The sequence below is a fragment of the Engystomops pustulosus genome, chromosome 6 (assembly GCF_040894005.1).
Source record: "Engystomops pustulosus chromosome 6, aEngPut4.maternal, whole genome shotgun sequence".
NCBI classification, from domain to species: domain Eukaryota; kingdom Metazoa; phylum Chordata; class Amphibia; order Anura; family Leptodactylidae; genus Engystomops; species Engystomops pustulosus.
Genome location: NC_092416.1, coordinates 83373883 through 83396361, shown reverse-complemented (window position 1 = coordinate 83396361; position 22479 = coordinate 83373883). Strand labels below are relative to the sequence as shown.

Genomic DNA, 22479 nt, shown 5'->3' with positions numbered 1-22479 from the left:
CTAATTTTTCCTCAGACAACACCTTCCATTTTATGAAAAAAATGAAATATGAAATGGCGAGTCATTAGGATCATGCCCTGATGGTGCTGGAGTTGGAAGTAGAAAACAAGAACAGAGGAAAACCTCCAAAAATCAATTCACACTGGTTTTCTATTCTTACCAGAGATAAGGAAACACAGGAGGAGATCTCTACCTTTTGGGGGGACAACTTTGGGTCCACCCACATCGGAGTTGTATGGGACGCCCTGAAGGTACATATGAGATAGGAAATCCGAGCCAAAAAGAGGGATTTTCGTCAAAAAGAGGCATCATTAAAGAGTACAATGGAAATGGCCCAAGAAAAATATAATAAGTTCCCTTTAGATAGTCAACTTGTAGAATTGCAAAAATCTAGAGCAGAGTATGAAAAATACATTAGTGAAAAGGCCCAACAGAAGACCTTTTTCCAAGGACAAAAATATTATTGTGAGTGAGGTAGGCCAGGGAAATTACTCGCAACAGTAGTACGAAACCAAAGGGAAAGTCAATATATACATCAAATCTTAAATAAAAGAAGGGAGATTGTGGACCCCCCTCAGGACATCAGCAGGGCTTTTATGGATTTTTTTTCCCTCACTTTACTCAACAGAATTAAAAGTGAATAGTTTAGAGCTAGAGCAGTATATGTCTAAAATCCCCCTCCCTCAACTGTCACAAATTTAGAAACAGTTGCTGAATCAGCCGTTAGCTTTGGAAGGGATTTCAGTAACTCTCAAGTCCATCTCGGGTAATACGAGCCCAGGGTCCGACGGATTACCATTTGGGGTATACAGAAGGTACGGTAAAATTTTGCTTCCCCTACTACTTGAGGTCCTTAATGCGAGTATTTTGAAAGGTGATCGTCCTGAGTCAATGTCGGAAGCATTAATCGTTCTTATACCAAAAAAGGGCAAAGATCCTCTAGAGAGAGCGTCCTATAGACCCATATCCTTACTTAATACAGACTTGAAGATCCTGGCTAAATCTCTGGCATTAAGGTTACAGGGGATCATCCATAACCTTATTGATCCAGACGCTTCTAAGGCATTTGATAGGGAGGAGTGGCCCTTCCTATGGGCCCCCATGATAAAATTTTGTTTTCCGGGAAACATTTATATCGTGGGTCAAGTTGGTATATAGGGACCCGACGGCCAGGATCATCATTAATGATTCCATATAGGATAAATTTAGTTTAAAAAGGGGAACCCGACAAGGTTGCCCCCTATACTTATTATGGTTTAATATTTTTATCAAGCCTCTGGCAACATTGATAAGATCAAGCCCAGACATAATCGGGTGCAGATGTAACGAAAGTTCAAATAAAATAAGGAAAGAGAAAAATCCAGCTTCAACGTGAGTATAAAAATAGAAATTTATTCAGAAACTTCTTAAAAAAGTTGAAATCGGCATACAGAAAAACCGCTTAATTGATGTGTGTACAGGGTAGTGGGGGGACCAACAATCGCCTAAGCGTTTCAGAGAATCATCTCCTTAATCATGGCTACTATGGAAATACAAACGGGAAGTAGATATACTCGTTTACCACAGTCACGTGATGTGCAACGCTGTGATGTCACACATCACGTGTGTGTTTCCATTTGATTGACAACCCTTTCAAATCAAAGTGATACATAAAAACATAACATTATAATTAAAAAACAAACAAGGCAGGCATTTTGTATACACTGTGGAACATGTTTGATGATAGCATGCAGGCAGAAAATATAAACTAGTATTGGTGAATTACGTCTTGCCTCTTGTTCAGACCTTCGGAAACTCGTGTCTGCAGTGTGAAGATCCAGAAGGTTTCTCTATTGAGAAGTTTCCTTCTGTGGTTGCCTCCCCTAGCAGGACGTGTAACTTTTTCTATGGCGGTAACAGATAACCCTGAGCAATCGCCCTTGTGGATGTTTTGAAAATGCCGGGATACCATAGAGACATTAATGGAATCCTTTTTTCCTGCATCTGATATGTGACGACGTATTCGTGTTTTGAGCGAGCATGTTGTACAGCCAACGTATTGAAGATCGCAAATAGTACAGGTGATGAGATATATAACAAACGTCATATTACAATTAATGTACTTATGTATTTTGTACCTCTGTTGTGTACGTGCTGATTTAAACTGTTTATTTGGTGCGGAATAATTACAACAGATACATTTCTTATGGCCACATTTGTAAAAACCTGTGACCTGAAGCCACCCATCCTGATACCCATGCTGATAGAGAAATAAACTAGGGGATAATTGCATACCAAGAGTGGGAGCTCTTCTGGCCACACAATTAATTTTGTTGGGAAGTAAAGACCCCAAATTATCCTCCATATAAAGTATGGGAAGATGCTTATTAACAATTTGTGTAATTTCACAGAATTGTAGGCTATATGTGGTAGAGAATGTAATTTGTGACATACGTTTTTTATTGAATTTAGCCTCTGTGTTATCGTTTTCGTTCTTTTCTTCCAGTAACTTCTTTCTGGGGATATCCTGTACTATTTTATGTGCTCTATTTAGCATCCAGTTGGGATAGTCCCTTTGTTTGAGATCTCCTTTCTTTTTATCAATTTTGTTTTTTAATGTATCCTCATCTGTACAATTCCTTTTTATGCGGATCATTTCACCCACTGGGATGTTCTTTATGACGTGCTTGGGATGGCACGATTTCGCATTTAAAGTAGAATTTAGGGCTACAGTTTTGGTGTAAGGTTCCACTTTAACCCATTCAGTACTGATAAGGGTGATATCTAGATAATGTATCTGTTGGTTGGACAACTCGTGAGTGAACCTAAGATTCGGTTTTTCTGTATGCTGATTTCAACTTTTTTAAGAAGTTTCTGAATAAATTTCTATTTTTATACTCACGTGGGTTCCGTTGAAGCTGGATTTTTCTCTTTCCTTGTTTGTATACAACTTCAGAGCCGCAGTATTCCGTGCTCACGAACCTTTACGCTGTTACCGCATGTTCTACGATATCCAGGTGAGCTGACTCCTTTTTCTTATTTATTACATATTCAGATAAAATACTGCTCAAGGCGGACAATGTTCTGTTGTGTGTAGGTGACTCGGTCAACTCTTTTCCAAAGGCAATTCAAATAATACAAGAATGTGGTAATTATTCTGGATTAGAAATCAATTGGCAAAAAACAGTGTTGCTCCCAATAGATGAATCTCCCACTGAGGCCATCGGCAATCTGCAGGTACTGGAACCTCATTCGCCTATGGACTATTTGGGGGTTCGGATCTCCGCAGATATAAGGTGATCTGTTGAGCTAAATATTCTGCCAATGATTGCAAAAATTAGATCAAAAATCTATATATGGGTGAAATTGCCCCTTACTAGGGTGGACAGAATATGCCTATTAAAAATGGTGGTTCTGTCTCAGTTTTTATGTGAGCTTTCTGCATCTCCGGTGTGGGTGGAAGAAAAACTCTTTAAGTTGATTGAGAGGCTGTGCAATGGGGGAGAAAGCATGTGCGAATTAAAATCTCCCATTTGTATAAGGGACACAAAGAAGGAGGCTTAATGATACCTGATGTACTCTGTTTTGGCAAAAAGAGGAATGAATATGATATAATGTTAAGGTTACTTGTGATATTTGTTTAGTAAAAATTTTTATGCGATAGCAAAATAAACGAAAAAACATGTAAATAGGGGCCTAACAACAGTGGTAGCAGCCATAGCTAGTCAAAAGCTAGTGTCAATGAATGTAGATACTGGGATTATAGAATGGGTGGTGGACTGTCTAACCCTGAGGATGCAAAGAGTGAGACTGAGGGATATTGTAATACAAAAATACAAATGTCCCTCTGCATCAACGTCCCCCCGTGTATATTAAGTGTTATTGAATAAAACAATGAGGAAAAACACAGTACCTCTCCATTTCAAAACACATATACCCGAGTAGAGGCAAAAAAACCTTATTTGCCCGCTATCCCCCTTTGGTGTAGCGTTCTTTCAACTCGAAGTGCCTCTTCCGACACGGAAACTCAACTCCTCCAATGTTGGTTCTGCTTTGTTGCAGAAAAGGAACACTTCAATTCCATTCACCGGTAAGGGAAGAGAAAAATACACAATAGTGCAATAGGGTTTTTCATAAGAAACTTCTCCTTTTATTTCATGTACTCACAAAAATCTTCAGATAAAAATAGAGTGGTTACACATTCGACATTACCAGCCTGACTCCGGGTTTCGCCAGGTGGCTTCATTAATAGTCCTTCATGTTTTCTACAAAAGTTTTTAGAACTGGAATGACATGTTGGCTGATATGACAGTTGCTCGTTTCAGGAAAAATAATAGGAATTATCAACCTCCCATTGCATAGCTTTGTCAAAGAAAGCGTCAGTTCCTTTAGTGGCAGATTCATTCAACTGGATTACAAAACCGATAGATTCGGAGGAATTTATGGCCATAAGACTTGAGAACAAGTTATCACAGTTGTAAGGTGGATGCCATATCATTGTGTAGGTAGACGTATTACTAAAATGTTTACTAAATGTGAAGTTTATAATGTTTTAATGTTATTATACTGTATGTTCTGATCTGAGTAAAACATTTGAATTTACATTTTGGGACAAATAAAGTCTTATTTTATGATAGTCTAACTCCAAACAATATGGGGGAGATCCGCTACTTCTATAAAACGCCTGGGACAATTATCAGTTTCTCTTTTAACAATACTAAACAAAATTTTGGAGTATAATATAATCTGTGTATGACATTAAAATGAATCATACGATGATTACCATTCTTTGCTGCAAAACATTGCTATAAATTCTTTTCCAATTTAGAGAAACACCATGTATTTTCCATTTTTCTTCAACTCTAAAAGTAAGTTTTTTACAATCACTGGGCATTTGTTTTCAAGGTGCTTATTTTTATCCCCAATAGAACGAACAGCATGCAAAAGCTGTATACATTCAAACATACATTTATCCAATAATCCATATTCCTCCTTCAATTATTGCCATGGTCTGATTTTACCATCTTCCAGCACATGCTTCAGTTTATTTATTCCTTTATTATTCATATGCCTCAATGGTCCCATTTTCCCATAAGGAAGTTAATTCCAAATTACCATTTCTACCTTCCAAAATATTATTATAATGCCAACATTTATATAAAATCACCACCGTTGGAATGATCCGATGTAAATTTCTGTTAAATGTTGGGGTCAGCTCTAATTTTAATTGCCAAGGGCTCAATTGCCATTGCATAGAGCATGGGGGAGAGAGGACAATCTTGCCTCGTTCCCCTTCACAGGCAGAAACTTTCAGTCTGTTTAACGTTTATATCCTCACATTTGTGGAAGGGTTACTAAACATCAGTTTATCTCTTTCTGGTATAAACCCATTCTTGTCCTTGTGTATTATATGCAGAAGAATCCTGACCAATCTCCCTGCCAATAGCTTTGCCAGAATTTTAATATCTGTATTAAGCAGGGAGATTGGTTGATAAGACTCCACCATTAACGGATCTTTTGCCTGGTTCATAGACTCCGGAAGACATTTGCTTTCAGCTGAATTCTTAAAAATTCTGGCCAAAGCAGGTGCTAACCTGTATCTTGTATGCAAACTAAACAATAAACCACCATTTCCTGGAGGTATGTTTTTCCTGATATCTTTAAGGACCTTTAAAATTTAATCTTCACTAATTATAGCATCTAACATCACCCTCTGCTCGTGTGCGATTTTTGGTTATTCTATCTTGGATTCTTGGATACCTTGGATTCTTTCTAACTGATATAAATGTGAATAAAACGAAAAATTTTGCCTTCTTATTATACTAATTTCCCCATTACTACATCTAATTGTGTCAATTCTTCCATTATTTTTTTGATTATTTAAAACAAATCTTACTTTGCTACTACTATAATATAATATATACCCTTTATACTATTCATATTTCTGAAACAATAACTTGTGTTGAGCCTTATTCTTTAAATACCTTTTATATTTTTTTCTGCAGCAAACACCACCTCCTTCCTAATTTTTTCCTCTTCAAAACCCTTTTTCTTTTCCTCTATTGAGTACGATAAATACCCTCTCAGAAATGCCAGGGTGTCCCAATCTGGTACTGTGTCCCAATTATTCCTTCGAAAAAATGCTCTCTAATCTCCTCATCCTTGTTCAATACAGTGAACCAATAAGGATTATCCTAATCTCTTAGTTAGCCTTATTTTTTGTTCTCCGCGTTAATTTTGACACACAGCAATAATACTACCGGATCCATAATTTACTTTTTCAGTGAGATAGACACCTTGATCATTACATATCACTGGGTCAATCCTTTATCCAGTTTTATGTGACATGCTATAACAGAAAAAAGACATTTTGTTAGGTTCCTTAATCTCCAAGGATCTTTTAATCCTAATTCCAGATAAATTTTAGCTAACACCCATTTTTTTCCAACACTTTAAGAGACATTCTATCCAATTCTAAATCTAAAACATCATTCATGTCTCCCAATCCAAATATGGGGCAATTATCTGGCAAATGATCAAATTCCTTACTGAAGACAGCGGGTGGGGAGAGTTGTATAGGAATGAGAGTACATACACTAAATTATTGTACTCTCATTCCCCTTGCTATCAATTTTTTTCCCAATGTCACTAAAATTTACATTTTTATGTATCAAAACACTAACGTGAGTAAGCAAGAATGCTGGTTGGCTCCGACCCATCCCATACTCAGCTCTTTTTTGCGCCTTATGTATGACCATTAGAGATGAGCGAGCACTAAAATGCTCGGGTACTCGTTATTCGAGACGAACTTTTCCCGATGCTCGAGTGCTCGTCTCGAATAACGAGCCCCATTGAAGTCAATGGGAGACTCGAGCATTTTTCAAGGGGACCAAGGCTCTGCACAGGGAAGCTTGGCCAAATACCTGGAAACCTCAAAAAAGGATGGAAACACCACGTAAATGGACAGGAAACAGCAGGGGCAGCATGCATGGATGCCTCTGAGGCTGCTTAAGCGCACCATTATGCCAAAATTATGGGCAACAGCATGGCCATGACAGAGTGACAGAATGAAGCTAGATAGCATCTAAAACATCCAATAATTGACCCTGACACTATAGGGGACGGCATGCAGAGGCAGCGGCAGCAGCGGCAGGCTAGAGAGTGGCATGGCGACATACCCTAAATGGACTCAGGCTTCAAACCAATGGGTGGCAGAGAGGAACCAAAGGAGGTGAGCAAGAAGCGCTGAAATTATTTCCTCTGTGAACAAAAGGTTGACGGTATATTTAGCCGATAACACAGCATGGTGGCGACATAGTGACCAAGTTCCATAACGTATCTGGTGAAACACCCGAAAAATGAGCCTGACACAGCTCGTTTGATAAGGGGACGACATTTGGAGGCAGCCATGGAGAGGACTTCCATGATTAAGAGCGACAGTATGGGGCATCCATATTGCGCTTCTATGATTGCAACTGCAGGTCTCCAGCATGGCGGCGACAGACGCGCCGAGTTCCACTATGTATGTGGTGAAACACCTGAAAATTCTGCCTGACACAGCTCGTTTGATAAGGGGACCATGTATGGAGGCAGTGAACTAGTAGTAGATTAAAGATGCTGCAGTTAAAACTATGTTAGTTGGATCTTGGGATGGAGCTGGCGCTCCGCTGCCAGGCGAGCTTTCGCCAATCCAAGCCCCTGTCTCTAGGCTACTCCCCAAACAGCACTTCTAAGAACCTTTTGTATAAGATCAAGTGTAGTAGCGTTCTTATAAGTTTGGGATATGGCGGGTGAGGGGAATGTAAACAGATGCGCAAGAAGCGCTGAAATAATATCGGTAAATGGTAAAAGTTTGGCAGTATATTTTGTGGATTACACAGCAGGGTGGCGACAAAGTTAACAAGTTTGATGTGGAATGCCCTGTAATAGCTCTTGGGCGGTGTGCCTTTTATCGCCTAGGCTCAGCAGTTTGAGCACCGCCTGCTGTCGCTTAGCGACGGCACTGCTGCTGTGCCTAGAGCTAGCGACTGATGGCGCCATGCCCACGGATGGTAATTCGGAGGAGGAGGAGGTGGAGGAGGGGTGGGAGGAGGAGGAGGTATAGTAGGCCTTTGAGACCTGGACCGAGGTAGGCCCCGCAATCCTCGGCGTCGGCAGTATATGACCAGCCCCAGGGTCAGACTCGGTCCCAGCCTCCACCAAGTTAAGTGTAGTAGCGTTCTTATAAGTTTGGGATATGGCGGGTGAGGGGAATGTAAACAGATGCGCAAGAAGCGCTGAAATAATATCGGTTAATCATAAAAGTTTGCCAGTATATTTTGTGGATAACACAGCAGGGTGGCGACAAAGTTAACAACTTTGATGTGGAATCCATGAAAACAACCCAAATTTCTGCCTGACACACCTCGTTTGATAAGGGGACGATTTATGGAGGCAGCTATATGGACGACTTTTGGAGGTAGCAATGGAGACAACGTGTGGAGGCTGCTATGGAGACAATTTAATTTGGATAGTGCCTGTATGTGGCAGTCCAAAAAGTTTTCAAACCAGAGGAGCAGGTAGGTGGCCCTCCAGAAAAATGAAATAGATTGAGTGCCTGTATGTGGCAGTCCAAAAAAGTTTTCAAACCAGAGGAGCAGGTAGGTGGCCCTCCAGAAAAAATGAATAGATTGAGTGCCTGTATGTGGCAGTCCAAAAAAGTTTTCAAACCAGAGGAGCAGGTAGGTGGCCCTCCAGAAAAATGAAATAGATTGAGTGCCTGTATGTGGCAGTCCAAAAAAGTTTTCAAACCAGAGGAGCAGGTAGGTGGCCCTCCAGAAAAATTGAATAGATTGAGTGCCTGTATGTGGCAGTCCAAAAAAGTTTTCAAACCAGAGGAGCAGGTAGGTGGCCCTCCAGAAAAATGAAATAGATTGAGTGCCTGTATGTGGCAGTCCAAAAAAGTTTTCAAACCAGAGGAGCAGGTAGGTGGCCCTCCAGAAAAATTGAATAGATTGAGTGCCTGTATGTGGCAGTCCAAAAAAGTTTTCAAACCAGAGGAGCAGGTAGGTGGCCCTCCAGAAAAATGAAATAGATTGAGTGCCTGTATGTGGCAGTCCAAAAAAGTTTTCAAACCAGAGGAGCAGGTAGGTGGCCCTCCAGAAAAATTTAATAGATTGAGTGCCTGTATGTGGCAGTCCCAAAAATTGTTTAAAACAGAGGACCGGGTAGGTGGCCCTCCAGAAAAATTAAATGCATAGAGTACTATAGCTAGAGCCAGTGGGCCCTGTCAAAAAATAGCCAGTTTCCTCTGCTTTAGTGTACAAAGAGGAGAAGGAGGAAAATGAGGAGGAGGAGTGCATAAATTATTCAGGTTGAGCTTCCTTCACCTGGTGGAGATTGGAAATTATGAGAAATCCAGGCTTTATTCATCTTAATAAGCGTCAGCCTGTCAGCGCTGTCAGTCGACAGGCGTGTACGCTTATCGGTGATGATGCCACCAGCTGCACTGAAAACCCGCTCGGACAACACGCTAGCGGCAGGGCAGGCAAGAACCTCCAAGGCGTACAGCGCCAGTTCGTGCCACATGTCCAGCTTTGAAACCCAGTAGTTGTAGGGAGCTGTGTGATCATTTAGGACGATGGTATGGTCAGCTACGTACTCCCTCACCATCTTTCTGTAAAGATCAGCCCTACTCTGCCGAGACTGGGGACAGGTGACAGTGTCTTGCTGGGGTGACATAAAGCTGGCAAAAGCCTTGTAAAGCGTACCCTTGCCAGTGCTGGACAAGCTGCCTGCTCGCCTACTCTCCCTCGCTACTTGTCCCGCAGAACTACGCACTCTGCCGCTAGCGCTGTCAGAAGGGAAATACTGTTTCAGCTTGTGCACCAGGGCCTGCTGGTATTCATGCATTCTCACACTCCTTTCCTCTCCAGGGATGAGAGTGTAAAGATTTTGCTTGTACCGTGGGTCCAGGAGAGTGAATACCCAGTAATCGGTGCTGGAATAAATTCTTTGAACGCGAGGGTCACGGGATAGGCAGCCTAGCATGAAATCTGCCATATGCGCCAGAGTCCCAACGCGCAAGAATTCACTCCCCTCACTGGCCTGACTGTCCATTTCCTCCTCCTCCAACTCCTCTTCTTCTGCCCATACACGCTGAACAGTGAAGGACTGAACAATGGTCCCCTCTTGGGTCTCACCAACATTCTCCTCCTCTTCCTCCTCCTCATCCTCCTCCACCTCCTCCGATATGCGCTGAGAAACAGACCTGAGGGTGCTTTGGCTATCAACAAGGGAATCTTCTTCCCCCGTCTCTTGTGACGAGTGCAAAGCTTCCGACTTCATGCTGACCAGAGAGTTTTTCAACAGGCCAAGCAGCGGGATGGTGAGGCTGATGATGGCGGCATCGCCACTGACCATCTGTGTTGACTCCTCGAAGTTACTCAGCACCTGACAGATATCAGACATCCACGTCCACTCCTCATTGTAGACTTGAGGAAGCTGGCTGACCTGACTACCAGTTCTGGTGGAAGTTGACATCTGGCAGTCTACAATCGCTCTGCGCTGCTGGTAAACTCTGGATAACATGGTTAATGTTGAATTCCACCTCGTGGGCACGTCGCACAACAGTCGGTGAGCGGGCAGTTGGAGGCGGCGCTGCGCTGCCCTGAGAGTGGCAGCATCTGTGCTGGACTTCCTGAAATGCGCACAGATGCGGCGCACCTTCGTGAGCAAATCAGACAGATTGGGGTATGTCTTGAGGAAACGCTGAACTATCAGATTTAACACATGGGCCAGACATGGCACATGTGTCAGTCTGCCGAGTTGCAGAGCCGCCACCAGGTTACGGCCGTTGTCACACACAACCATGCCTGGCTTCAGGTTCAGCGGTGCCAGCCACAGATCAGTCTGCGCCGTGATGCCCTGTAATAGTTCTTGGGCGGTGTGCCTTTTATCGCCTAGGCTCAGCAGTTTGAGCACCGCCTGCTGTCGCTTAGCGACGGCACTGCTGCTGTGCCTAGAGCTAGCGACTGATGGCGCCATGCCCACAGATGGTAGTTCGGAGGAGGAGGTGGAGGAGGGGTGGGAGGAGGAGGAGGCATAGTAGGCCTGAAAGACCTGGACCGAGGTAGGCCCCGCAATCCTCGGCGTCGGCAGTATATGACCAGCCGCAGGGTCAGACTCGGTCCCAGCCTCCACCAAGTTAACCCAATGTGCCGTCAGCGATATATAGTGGCCCTGCCCGGCAGCACTCGTCCACGTGTCCGTGGTCAGGTGGACCTTGTCAGAAACGGCGTTGGTCAGGGCACGGATGATGTTGTCTGACACATGCTGGTGCAGGGCTGGGACGGCACATCGGGAAAAGTAGTGGCGGCTGGGGACCGAATACCAAGGGGCGGCCGCCGCCATGAGGTTGCGAAAGGCCTCGTTCTCTACCAGCCTATAGGGCAGCATCTCCAGGCTAAGCAATCTGGAGATGTGGACATTGAGGGCTTGGGCGTGCGGGTGGGTTGCACTATATTTCCTTTTCCGCTCCAGCGTCTGGGGTATGGAGAGCTGAACGCTGGTGGATGCTGTGGAGGATCGTGGAGGCGACGATGGGGTTTTTGGGCCAGGGTCCTGGGCAGGGGGCTGACTATCAGCTGACACAGGGGAAGGAGCAGTGGTGTGCACGGCCGGATGTGAACGGGCTTGGTGCCACTGAGTGGGGTGTTTAGCATTCATATGCCTGCGCATACTGGTGGTAGTTAAGCTAGTAGTGGTGGAACCCCTGCTGATCCTGGTTTGGCAAAGGTTGCACACCACAGTCCGTCGGTCATCCGGTGTTTCCTTAAAGAACCTCCAGACTTCTGAAAATCTAGCCCTCGCCGCGGGAGCCCTCGCCACGGGAGCTTCACTACGTGACACATTTGGCGCTGATGCACCAGCTCTGGCCCTGCCTCTCCATCTGGCCCCACCACTGCCTCTTCCAACCTGTTCTGGTCGAGGACTCTCCTCCGTCTCAGAAGCACTGTGTTCACCCGGCCTCTCAACCCAGATTGGGTCTCCTCATCGTCCGACACCTCTTTACACACTTCTTCCACTACGTCAAGAAGGTCATCATCACCCACAGACTGCGACTGGTGGAAAACCTGGGCATCGGAAAATTGCTCAGCAGCAACCGGACAAGTGGTTTGTGACTGTGGGAAGGGTCCAGAAAACAGTTCCTCAGAGTATGCCGGTTAAAATGCCAAATTTTCCTGGGAGGGGGCAGACTGGGGGGGGGGGAGGCTGAGGTGCAGGAGCTGGAGGAGTGCCGATTTCGGTGACATGGGTGGACTGCGTGGAAGACTGACTGGTGGACAAATTGCTCGAAGCATTGTCGGCAATCCACGACATCACCTGCTTGCACTGTTCTGGCCTCAACAGTGCTCTACCACGAGTCCCAGTATCTTCAGACATGAACCTAGGGAGTGTAGCTCTGCGGCGTTCCCCTGCTCCCTCATCAGCAGGTGGTGTCTCACCCCGCCCAGTACACGGCCTCTGACCCCTTTTTAACTTTTTTTTTGTGTTTTTTTTTGTGTTTTTTAGTTTTTAAAACCAAACTATGCTATCCTATTGCTATGGCTATTTGCTAGCCAACTATGAAAGCACACTCCTATGCCAGATGAGATGACGCTGAGTTATGAAAAAATAAACGTAAAATAAAAAGTAAATGGCAGACTGTGCCTAATTGAAATCCAACCCCTAATAAATTGTCCCACTTCGGTCTTTGCGATGGATATGTGCGTCACTAAGCGCTAAACACAACGGTCGCAAGTCTCACTACAAATTCCTCACAATATGGTAGTAGATGCACTACAGCAAGGCCAGCCACCAGCAGATCAACCAGAAATAAAATATATAACGCTATTGTAGGCCTAAGTAAGCCGTTTGGATTCTCCTATGGCTATTTTCTAGCAAACTATGAAAGCACACTGCTATGCCAGATGAGATGACGCTGAGTTATCAAAAAATAAACGTAAAATAAAAAGAAACTGGCAGACTGTGCCTAATTGAAATCAAACCCCTAATAAATTGTCCCACTTTGGTGTTTGAGGTGGATATGTGTGTCACTAAGAGCTAAACACAACGGTAGCAAGTCTCCCTGCAAATTCCTCACAATATGGTACTAGCTGCAAATAAAAAAAAAAAATGTATAACGTTATTGTAGCCCTAAGAAGGGCTGTTGGGTTCTTGTTGAATCACTCCTGCCTAACACTATTGTAATAGAACAGCCTAACGCTTTCCCTGACCAGCAGCAGCTCTCTCCCTAGCGGCATTCAGACACAGAATGATCCGAGCAGCGCAGGCAGGGGCTAGTCTATTCCAGGGTCACCTGATCTGGCCAGCCAACCACTGCTATCGACGTGTAAGGGTACCACGTCATGCTGGATGGAGTGCAGAGTCTCCTGGCTTGTGATTGGCTCTGTTTCTGGCCGCCAAAAAGCAAAACGGCGGGAGATGCCATTTTCTCGAGCGGGCAAAGTATTCGTCCGAGCAACGAGCAGTTCCGAGTACGCTAATGCTCGAACGAGCATCAAGCTCGGACGAGTATGTTCGCTCATCTCTAATGACCATGTCTTTTTACTTGCGATACATGTTCAGTTTTTCCTATCCTGACAGGCGCAAATTTTGGTTTCTTTTTGAGACTTTTTGTTGCAAATGTCTCAAATCCACATGGACACAAGCCACGTAAGGAGGTTATATGCAGGAATGGACACAAGCCATGTGAGAGGGTTATTTGCAGGAGTGTACACTACTGTTAATTTTAGAATTGTGGCTGTGTCCTTCATTTCTAAGCACTGTAGTCACACCCCAGGCAGATGACGACCTATGAGGCTGCGGTCACACATGGAGTTAAGGGCGCGGTCCCACGTTGCGTTTTGATTGCGTTCTGAAACACATTATAACAGCTGTGGAGAGGGGATTTGCCTAATTAATTAATTGAGGGTGCAGTCACACATCGCGTTTAAAAACACATTTCAACAGCTGAAGAGAGATTTGGCTAATTAACCAGCTGTTAATGTGCATGCCACATAAAGCCATGGTGTACTACAGCGGCATTATTGGATCACTGAGCAGATACTGAGATCTACAGGGCACAGAGGGAACATTTACAGGGTGATTTGCGATATTAACCCAATAAGGAACTGTGGGTAGTTTGGTGTCCCAAATCACCCTGACAGGCTCCCCATGCACCCCTATCTAAGGGGAGGGTCACCCCTCCTTGTCTCCATCGCACTGAACATATCCCGCCCGGCTACGGCCCGGCGGGCATACGTTCCTGTGCATGTAGCCTCTAATCAAAGTCTGAAATTCATGTCAATGCAATTAGTCTTAAATATCCATTTCTCACATGCTGATTTCTCTGTACCAACTGCAAGTACCCGAACCAAGCTTAATACATATGCACAGTACCAGAAGCAAAGCTTACTTCATAGATTTTGATTATTTTTTATTATTCATATTATACGTCTAGAAGCCAGGTTAGCGCGAAATTGGGAAAAGCGTTCAATAGCAAGGCCTGATAATCTCAGTAGCATATAATTTAAGGATATCTCAGCTTCCAGTACATAACATATTTGTGTTTGTAGGGACACAGGGCCGTTTATGGTAGCTAGTAAATAAATTGGACCTTGAGGTATACACAAAACACACAAGGCTTTGGAAATAATTTTTCTACAAACCACAGCTAAACACACAGCAGTCCACAGTCCTGTTATAATATATATTTATGAATGCCTCAAATCTTTAAAGAGTTTTGAAAACCAATCTCCCCAACTGTATGCCAATATTCATTGTGCAGCTTTGTCTTTCAGGGGGAGGACTTTATAAACCAAATATACATATTGGTGAAGATAAAAAACATTCATATAAAAATTTTAAAAATGATAAACATTTTTTTATCTCCGCATTTGTTTTCCGTTACGGCTCAGGCCATTTTTTTGTTCAATTCCTTCTACAAGGTTTAACTTTTATATTTTTCTTTGCCAATTTTCTTTCCAACAAATGGCCCTCCTTTGCATAATGAAATACTTTTAAGGAAAAAAAATATTCTGCAACACCACTTTCCAAGCGTTATAACTTTTTACATTTGTCACTGTGGCAGTGTATCTGCTTATTTTTGGTGAAAATACCTGTAGATTTTATCTGTACACACTTGGGGTTCATAAACGTTCTTGATTGCGATTATTATAAATGTATTTATTGTTTTGTATTTTGGGATAAATACTATTATAGTTTTGTAGCCTCTGTTGGTACGAATGTAGAGGTGCAAAATTTGTATGATTCTACTTTTTTTTCAAAAGGGGTGGGTGATATTTGTGTGTTTTGTGCTTTTTTATATAGACTTTTTTTTTTTTATACCTAACATTTTTATTTTTTTTGTGTTTTCTTATGTCATTTTGTCCCACAAGGGAACACTAACGTTTAATCTCTTATATAATTAATTATATTATATAGTAAATTATACATTCCCTAACAAGCAACTATCTGTTAGTAGATACTTAACACATGCAGCCCTGGGCTCCTTCAGTGGACCACGGGCTGCTGTGCAACAACCTGCAATCATAGCTACAATAGCTTCAAATTTCCTTGAAAATTTGGAAAATTGCTTTATGATTTACAAAATGTTACTAAATCTCAAATTTGTTCATAAATAAATGCAAAAAGTATCAACCAAAATTTCCCACTAATGTGAAGTACAACATGTCACGCATAAAGTGACATATATTGAAAAATCAAGCTTGTCTTCAAGGTGAAAATGAGCATAGAATAAGGATATTGTGGTCATTAAGGAATGAATGCTCTACCTGTATATTTTTAACATGGCAGCCATATTAGATATACCCTTACCCTGAAACTTCATCTGTACAGTTGGTATTAGTGCTTTATAATAGTGCAAATAAATCCAAGTTGTTTAGGATGTTTTCTTTCTGCCATTAGATCTGCCCCAGCTAATGATAATGAGATGACTCTGCCACGTATTGTTCCAGTATATACAACAAAGATGGTAGGTGAGCTGCTGCAAACATAAATTACTGCCCTTTACTGTGATCATTGCTGTATTTAAAGAGAACCTGTCATGAGGAATGTTCAGCTGGTAGCAGATTCCAATAGCCTATGCTAGTGATGGCAAACCTTTTAGAGACAGAGTGCCCAACCTACAAACAAAACCTACTTTTATGTCGCAAAGTACCAACATGACAATTTGGGTAGTAACCTATTGATCCCAGCTGTTTCACACTTTTCAATCGTATTTGCGTCCTGAGGACACCAATAAAATAGAAGAAGATGGAGAAGGTTGAATTATAGCTTCCTTCCAGGGTCCCCTGAAGAGGAAGAATGAGGGGACCCAGAGCAGGAGCTCCAACGATAATGTAGTGAAGTCGTGTAGTCCTGGCACCTGGTGCTGGGGTGAAGGCCTGGGTGCCCACAGAAAGGGCTCTGAGTGCCACCTCTGGCACCCGTGCCATAGGTTCGCCACCACTGGCCTATGCTATGCTGACTTTAAAAATGCGTTTGTCAGCATTCTGAATCATATCAGTAGTTTATATAGGTTTAATTCACATTATCTGGGTCTCCACCAGCAGCGTGTGGTGAGCACTGGAGGAGGGGCAGCTGCAGCCTGTATGTGCCTGTGTCAGTCTTTTCTTCTCCACACTGACCCCTCCAGACTTCCTGTCTTGTGCATTCAGAAGGCAGATGAGGGGAATGGTGTGGAGGAGGCCCCACACCAGCCCACTCCACCAGTGGCCCTCCACGCCCACTCAACATGGAGGTGGCAAAAAGAGTTGCAATTCCTAATTCCCAGCTATGCACCAGGAATCATAACTATTTCAGGGCTCTGATAAATCTATTCAAGCTCTGGTAATCCCCTCCAATGACACCTCCATTTTTTTTAAAAGATAAGAATAGCAAATTCGCCAGCATAACATCAGGAACTACTAAACTTGCAGTCGCACATGAGATCATTGTCACTTATGTCCCTTTACATTCTAAGAAGCACATAATACCATAACATAACATGTAAAAGTTCAGCTTCAGAAGCAGGAGCTCTAGTCATATTTGAGGTTATTTGCGGAGCAAAACACTTTCACCTGGCAATGTTTTTTTACCAATGTACACCCAGGTAAGACTAGTCTCTGTTTGTTATGTGTAGGATTCTTAACACGTCTGCACAGGACTATGTGTCTTCATAGTGGGTGGTTGAGCAGCTTCTCACATTTTATATTAATATAGATTCTAAGTAAGGGATTAAAAAAACTATTGTACACAATAGGGGATAAGTATCTGATTGCCAGGGAAGGAATTGCTTAAACCTTCAGCTATTACTGGAATAGGCATTCATGAGTCCTATTGTAAAATGGCACATTAGTGTGCATGTACAACTACTTCTTCAGTAAATCCTCATTCACTGCTATGAAACTGAAGTTGATAGCTAAGTTTTATCAGTATATCTTATGTGCCATATATGTGAAAAGAGCAGAGGTCCTGCATCTTTACTTTTTTGCTCTGGTCACTTTAAAAAACGTTTAAGGCAGAAAATTGACTAAAATAAACTTTAGTGAGTCAGATGTGCACCTAAGCATTGTCTGTATCAATATTAATAGAGTAATATGACCTATGTGTCACATAGAAATCCAGTGTATTTCAATAAGAACCTGTGAAATTATGTATTTCTTGGACTATTGCTACAGGAAATGAAACTAATGTTTTTTCTCATATTAAGGGTTCCAGCCTTAGGATACCCTCTAATCCAATATCTGACAATGGGGATTATCCAAACTTTACAAAAAATTGTTGCATATCATATAAATAATCTAGAAAAAACAAAAAAAGTCAAAATTCTGTAGAATTTCAGGCTTATCAGATCTTTAGGGGCTCTTCACTATTCCCATATCCATAATGCTACATATCCACCACGCCTTAAGCTTTACGCTCTACGCTCCATTGTAAGAATACACTTAGCGGATTCCCAAAGTGCCCTTACAACGGAAGGATAGAACATATCCCACTGTATGCTCATGCAGTGGGATATGTCTTGCCCCCCCACTCATTGGAATGTGAAAAGAGGAGACATTGAGTGGATGCTGCTGTTGTCCTGGGTGTTGCCAGGACAGCTACATTTATTCCCCTGATGAGTGTGCCACATGATGTACGAAGCGCGTAGGGATTACATATTAGGGACTAACAGGGTTTGATGTGTTTTTGCTGACTAGATGGTTGATGTGCATACTATTGTGGTTCACTGTGAATTTATTTTATCAGTAATTACTAAAAGTTACGTTTTACTTATGGTACTGGTACATTCTGCTGGATTTCTTCTAGTTTTAAGTATCCAAATAGCTAGAGTTACCAGAAATAGTGACGATTCATACAACATGTCATCACTTTAACAGGGGAATCCCATTTAATTATGTGTGCTGGTCAGTGAGAAATATTGTTATTTCTCTGAGGATACAGTCATTTCCCTGCAAGCAATGAGCCAAGGTAATATTGCTGGTAACATGCTGCTCTGGGGTTTCAGTGTTGGCCGGCACTCATTAAAGTGTTAGTAGCAATTAATCACCCAGAATATAAAGTCACACTGCAAAGTTTACAGTCACTATTAGAACAAATGAATAATGCAAAAAGGCAATCGCCTAGAACACAATGAGATGATAAACATGAATCAATGGAAAGAGTCACCAGTATCATTAATATCTAGCATTTCTGCTCTTCCTGCTGTAAAAATGGCTGGGCAGTTCAGGTATTTAAAAATGTAGATGATTGTTACATGCTAATTGAAGAGCATTTCCCAGTAAGACGGTAACAAATCAGAAGAAAGATAAGTAATGTTACTTTCTGGGAATATGCATCTCTAACGCTGCTTTTATGACACAATACATCATATCATGTCTGATTCAAGGATGAAATTAGTTGTCTCTTATTCAATTAGAGAATTCCTGCAATATCAGATTGACTTATTCCTTTTGCGAGTGCTTCACATCTTTAAGTTATTGTTAGGAGATATGCATGGACATATATGGATCCTTTGTGAGGCGAGGAATATCTGGATGATGGATGAAAGTAACACCCATTTTTAGATATATTTCTCCTACATTCCAAATTGCCTCCTGTAAAAATGTCTCTGTTAAAATATGTAGTAATGGCAGCTTGGCCTTATGGAAAAAGAGAGAACCCACCTTTAAGTCTATGTGGCTCTACAGAGTCAATGGGGGGAATTAATCATACACTTGTGTGCTTGCGTCATTCCACAGCGGATGCATCAGAAGGCATAGAACTCCTGTCGTTTTCGACGAGCTGCCACGTCGCTGGGCAAAACAATGCCAGGCAGAGTAGGCAGCTTTGCGCAAAAAACTGCAAATGCTCAGCGGTGAACGTTCACAGCCTTTAGTAAGTGGGCAGATGCAGGGCAGGAATCCCCTTCACTGGTCCACTCCGAAGATGGCCGCACCACCTTCACGCCCCCTCCATGCCGTATTCTGAAATGCCAATAAATGCAATTATTTCAGGGCTTGAATGCCAAAAAACTGGCTTTCAAATCCTGATAAATCTCCTCTAATGATATTATGCATTTGTAGGACTTGACAGCACCAGTTAGCGGTTAAAATTATGAGCACTTGGGGTGTGCTATTATGTTTTTTAATTGTAAAAAAGTAAAAAGGCAGAGGAGTTGAGGTGGGCTTTACTATACTTTGCAATATTATTGTTTTTGATATTGTTTGATATACTGTATTTACCTGTTTGTGGCAGCTTTACTGTGTTGATTCTGGTGTTGAAAAAAAAAGGAAAAAAAATTGTTTATAGCCATACTGTATGAGAATATGACAACCATAGAAAGTATGAATACTTCTCATTTGGCTTTGCATAAAAACAAGTGTATTGAGAGAATTTATTTAATAAATTACATTACAATTATAATTTAATGGGGTTTTAACAATATCTATGCCCCATCCACAGATGCTGCGTGTCCTATGCTACCTTGACTTGTATGGGATTTCTGGACCAGCATGGCCAAAACCCAGAGGTCAAAAGCAGATAAGGGGTACTTGCAATCTCCCAGTTTGTTGATTGCAGGGGATCAGGGGATGCATTGGCTATTAGTGATACCTGCTACAGTTATACATCTATTTTTACATCTATCAGATGTAAAAACACATGTTTTATTCTGCCAATAGGACAAGGCCCAATGATTAAAATTTACAGTTCTTGGTGGGCTCTTTCTAGTGCCACCTATTGTAGGTAGCAACACAATAAGATAATGTTGGACGATTAAACAGGCCTTGCAACATGATTATATGGCAGACAAATGTCTTTACCTAATGAAAAACAGTAGGGGAGCAATGTGGTATTTATAACCACAAATGAAAATGACCTTCCAAACTTATACAAATGAAAGGAATATTAGAGAATGAATCACTGACTTGAGATATTTCTGGTACATGTACAAATGAGTCACAAGAATAAATATATAACAGTATCAAATGAACACAGAAAACATCTGAACACATGAATGGACTTATCCTACCCAATAAAGGACGAGGCATTCCACTGTCAACAATTTTAAAACATAAACAAATCCTTTTTTATGGTCTCATTTTATAAAGTCTGTACCAGCGTAAATGTAGGATACCTTCTTCCCATAAAAAAACACTGTACTGCTTTGCCAAGCTGAACATCTATATGTATGGATAAGCCAGGTAAGATGGCAACCAAACAATTGTTTTACCAACTGCTATCATACAGTATGTAGCTTTAGACAAGCAATGTTTGAGAATGCTTCAAAATAAAAGCAATAACGTGCATGCACTTTTTATTGTAGTTGACTAAACCTTAGATGATGTGTTATCTTGGGAATAATATGGTCTTTAGGCATGATTAAAGTCACCACGAGGTGCTACCCAAATAAAATGACAGCTTCTATATAGCAATAATGTATTTTATAAATTGAGAAACTCTTTCAGGCAAAGTAAATAATTACCTAAAGTACATTACACTGATTTAGATTTTTTTTTTTTTGTCTTACAGATGAACTGGGAAGGTGGACACAGGTGAGCACTAATCGTGGTGCAAAGAGCTAAGCACAACCAGCCTGAGTTCACCTCTCAAAACATACAGCAGTCCATGTTCATTATTTTGACGATGGTCACACTTTGCTGGAATTGCTTCCATCGCTTCTGTCCATCATCCATCCTTGCAGCCATGAGCTCACGGGCTGCCCAATTGTCTTACCACTACAAATCTTTCTGTGGTGGCTATGAACGGGTGGAGACTGCACTTGAGAGACTGGAAGCCAGTGGCTACTACTGGAGCACCCTCTCGGGTACTGAAGCCAAAAAGCTATTATCTGATCAACCTGTTGGATCCTTTCTTATACGTGACTCTTCAGACCATCATCACCTGTTTACTCTCAGCCTTCGCACATCTGCTGGTATAACCAATCTACGCATTAAACTAGAGGGAACATCTTTTTACTTGGAGACAGTAGCAGGAGCAGAAACTCCCCCAACATTTCCTTGTGTGGTGAAGCTGGTTGAACATTACATGCGCTTGACAAGTGCAGGAGAGTCTGACTCTAATCTGTGCTATATTGAAGGGAAAGAGCATCCTGTCCCACTTATGCTTACACAGCCACTAAACTGCAAAGTGGTGTCTCTACAGTATTTATGCAAAAGGACAGTGGTGGCCAATATGCCTGCAGAAGCATCTGCCTCCGAAGGGAACCTGGAGGAACTTCCTGTCTCTAAAATGCTTCGAAATGCATTTCAAAACTAATTCTGTTTAGTTAAGCTTGAAAACTATTCGGGAAAGACTTAAAGTAACCTTATTGCAGAAATAAAAATGTCTACAGCTCCTTTGTTTCCATGTTTTCTTACATCAAGTACATCAAATATGACGTCATAGAGAAAAGGAAAAATAAATTAACTAGCTCAAAACCCACAGAAAATATCTTTCCAAGAAAAGAAAATTATCCAGAGAACATTAGATTATTTCTTTATATATACAGAGAGATGACTTTTATCCAGAGGGAACACTTGGCTGATATCCCAATGCCATGTATTTTATGTTTTTTTCACATTTATTTCTTTACTGTATTAATTTATAAGCATCTTGCGGGCACAGTGAGATAAGGGGCATGACGTCTGTAATGGAACAGTATGTGACATTAGACAGAATAACAAGTAAAAGGCAACAAAGAAAATATACCCTTGATACTTTCAGATATTAAAAGTAATGATTCACTTGACCATGCTGGTCTTGTCCATTGTCATTACTCATTTTGATTGCATAGTGCAGAGATTCCTGTCCTTTTATAGCATGCAAACCATGTTCATTTGTGATGTTTCTTACCAATATGGTAATGTTGAGCCACATTTGGTTTCATGGGAAAAATCCTGGTAAATATACGACTGTAACAACCAAAAGGAATACTGCTGTTTCTTGTTCTCCATATTGAAGTTTATTTTTCAAAAACATCAATTAGGGTGGATC

The 22479-nt window shown here is 41.8% G+C and overlaps 1 protein-coding gene across 5 annotated transcripts in view; it reads left to right on the top strand.

Moving 5' to 3' along the window:
• Nucleotides 1–22234, top strand: part of LOC140135382 (suppressor of cytokine signaling 3-like) — an 88123-nt gene extending 65889 nt beyond the window's left edge. For 3 of the 5 annotated variants that reach the window (XM_072156828.1, XM_072156830.1, XM_072156827.1), the window contains 2 exons: nt 15928–15994; nt 21016–22234. In XM_072156828.1, coding sequence (XP_072012929.1) covers nt 21112–21762 — 651 coding nt within the window. In that variant the 5' untranslated portion in view covers nt 15928–15994; nt 21016–21111 and the 3' untranslated portion in view covers nt 21763–22234. The remainder of the gene's footprint in view (nt 1–15927; nt 15995–21015) is intronic. The other 2 variants (XM_072156829.1, XM_072156826.1) reach the window with 1 other exon arrangement.
• The last annotated feature ends 245 nt before the right edge of the window (nt 22235–22479 follow it).